Source organism: Nicotiana attenuata, unplaced genomic scaffold (genome assembly GCF_001879085.1).
Source record: "Nicotiana attenuata strain UT unplaced genomic scaffold, NIATTr2, whole genome shotgun sequence".
Taxonomy (NCBI): Eukaryota; Viridiplantae; Streptophyta; class Magnoliopsida; order Solanales; family Solanaceae; genus Nicotiana; species Nicotiana attenuata.
The window spans coordinates 38,946-41,366 of NW_017670892.1; the positions used below are offsets into that span (position 1 = coordinate 38,946).

Sequence of the window (2,421 nt, forward strand, 5' to 3'; positions counted from 1 at the left end):
ATTCGAAATATGATGTAGTTCATCATTGGAGTTGTGGGTGATTGGTGAGTTCCCTCGCGAGGGCTCGTTGGTCCTGGCAGACCTGGCATTTGGAGTGGTGGTGACTTCCTCTTTAAACTCAGGATTGGGGTTAGGTTTAGAAGGGGTTTCAACGGACCGTGTGTTTGACCTGAGACTAGGCTCATTCCACACTTGGTCATTGTTCTGGGGCACACACCACTACTATCTCGCTTGTTTCTGTGCTGAATTTGATCGATCTCACTAAGTCGAGGAGAAGTGAGTCCGTCCTTGGTGTGGGATAGGACATTTTCGACTCTTATGAGGCATTCTTCTTCTTGAGTATCTTCCTTTCTGGATATTCTGAAGGGGTGGTGAGTTGCTCTTCCTTTTTGGAGCAGAAGATGATGGGTTGGTTGGTTGATCGATCGTGACAAAGATCGGCTCCGCCATTGGGTCCTCTTTCGTCAGATCTGGGAAGAAGGGTGGGGATTGGAAGCTCTGTAGGATATGGTTGCTAGGGCTTGAGGGTCTGTTATTGGTGAGTTGCTATCGCTGTTGACCATCGATTGCCATAGGAGAGGTCCAAAGGCCACCAATGCCTTGTTCATTGCTTCCACCGTTACCCTGGCTAGGTGGGCTGGGTTTTGCACTATCAGTGTCACCCTCTGATTTTCCTAGGGTGAAATCGTAGGATAGACCCTGCCCCTGCAAGGCAACCTCCGACAAGAAGGTCGGTTAGTGGTCTGGCGGTGGTGATGGTGGTCGGTAGTGATTCTTTTGCCATTTTTGTGTTTATATGGCTTGCTACTTTGGGTAACGATGGGAGTGAAGTTAAGGGACTGTCGTCCCATCATTAAACCCTTTGGTGTCACATCTTGGATAGTGGAAGGGTTTTTGGGCATCGGAACTAGGGGTGGGGTGTTCATTAATTGGGGATGTAATGGAGGTGAGGGTTGTGGTCTTTTCATATGGGAAAATGGGCGGGGGGGGGGGGGTGGGCGGCGGGGGGGCGAGGGGGGGTAGCAGATAGGGTACTCGATTGTTGTTGGTAACTGTTGGGATTTCTCCATTAGAGGACGTTTCAGGAGATTTGGTAGGGAAAGCGTAGGTTTGGGTGTTGGGGTAGGGAGTTGTGTTGTCAGTGGTGCCCTTGATGGAGTGTCCGTTTGGGGAAAAGGAACCGGCCCCATTGGGTGTTTCACCAAATGTGGTGATTGAGGTATTGGGAGTTGGGCTAGAGGCCCCTTTAAAGCTGGGCTCATGATTGTTGCTAGTGGGGTCATCGTTGTTGGCCCCGCTTTTCGTTTGGCACCTGTATTGGGCTGCAACCTTGGGCCTGTGTTCTTCCCGTGTTTGGGCATATCTTGTGCACTAGTGAAGATTTTGTTTGGACCATTTGGCCTCTTTTTGGTTTTTTGGTCGTTGAATATTTTTTTGAATTATAACGAAGAGTTTGAGTTTGTAAAAATTTACCTGAATTGGCATCGAACATATTTACCCGTATCTCTTCCTTCTGTGAAGCATGATGTGGTTTGTTCATTTTACCTTCATCTTTGTTTATTCTTTTTGCTTGTCCCTGCTTACGTCTTCGTGGGAAGATGACAGTTTCCCATTCACTTTCCTCCGAAATGACTGGTTTCTCTTGATGATCGTCTTGTGGTTCTTGGGTTGTTGTGGGTGTTTGTGTCCTATAGTTGCAGTTAAGTGCAGTGTGACCTATTCTGCCACAAATGGTGCATAGGGTTCCCTCTCCTTCATAGATCACAGCCTGCTTATGGTCTCCTATTATTACTGATGTTTCTACTGGGGTTTTCAGTGGAACTTGGATACAGATGCGTGCATATCTTCCCCTTAGGGTAGAGGATGTAAATTGGTCTATATTGAGAAGTTTGCCCACTTTCCTCCCAACTTTTTCTAAGATATCCTTGTCATAGAATTCTGTAGGTAGTTGAGGTAATCGGATCCAGATGGCAGTAGAAGTGAGGGTGGCTTCTTGAGGAACAAATTTTGGTTCCCATTTACGTACGAATAGGAAGTTTCCAGAAATGAACCAAGATCCTATGTGTAGAGCCTTAACCATGCTTTCCTCTAAGCTAAATTTAACTATGTAGAAGTCCCACCCTAGGTCAATCAAGATTAACTGTTCGGATGCTTCCATAGGTCGTTTAGCTTAGATCGAAGGAGGTGGTGAGGCATCTTTCGTTTGAACATTTTGATAATCACCGAGTAGCGCCATGGGAGGTAAAGGCATTCTTTGTCATCTTGTGAGAGTGGAATTGAACCCTCAATGTGCTTCCCTTTATCCAGTTCTAGAATTGATTGGTGGTCTATTTTGTAGTAGTTTGTTTGGTTGCTCACTGGTTTATCTAGGAGCATTTCCTTATAGGAGTGATGAGGTAATTCTACCTCCATGTGGCTGTG

General features: G+C 46.4%; 1 protein-coding gene across 1 annotated transcript; it reads right to left on the minus strand.

Moving 5' to 3' along the window:
• Positions 1–546: 546 nt before the first annotated feature.
• Positions 547–2,158, minus strand: LOC109244270. Its single transcript, XM_019411331.1, has 2 exons — positions 1,499–2,158; positions 547–705 (listed from the first exon to the last, which is right to left on the minus strand). Exons 1-2 carry the CDS (start codon positions 2,156–2,158, stop codon positions 547–549), a joined length of 819 nt encoding a protein of 272 aa, XP_019266876.1.
• Positions 2,159–2,421: the final 263 nt, after the last annotated feature.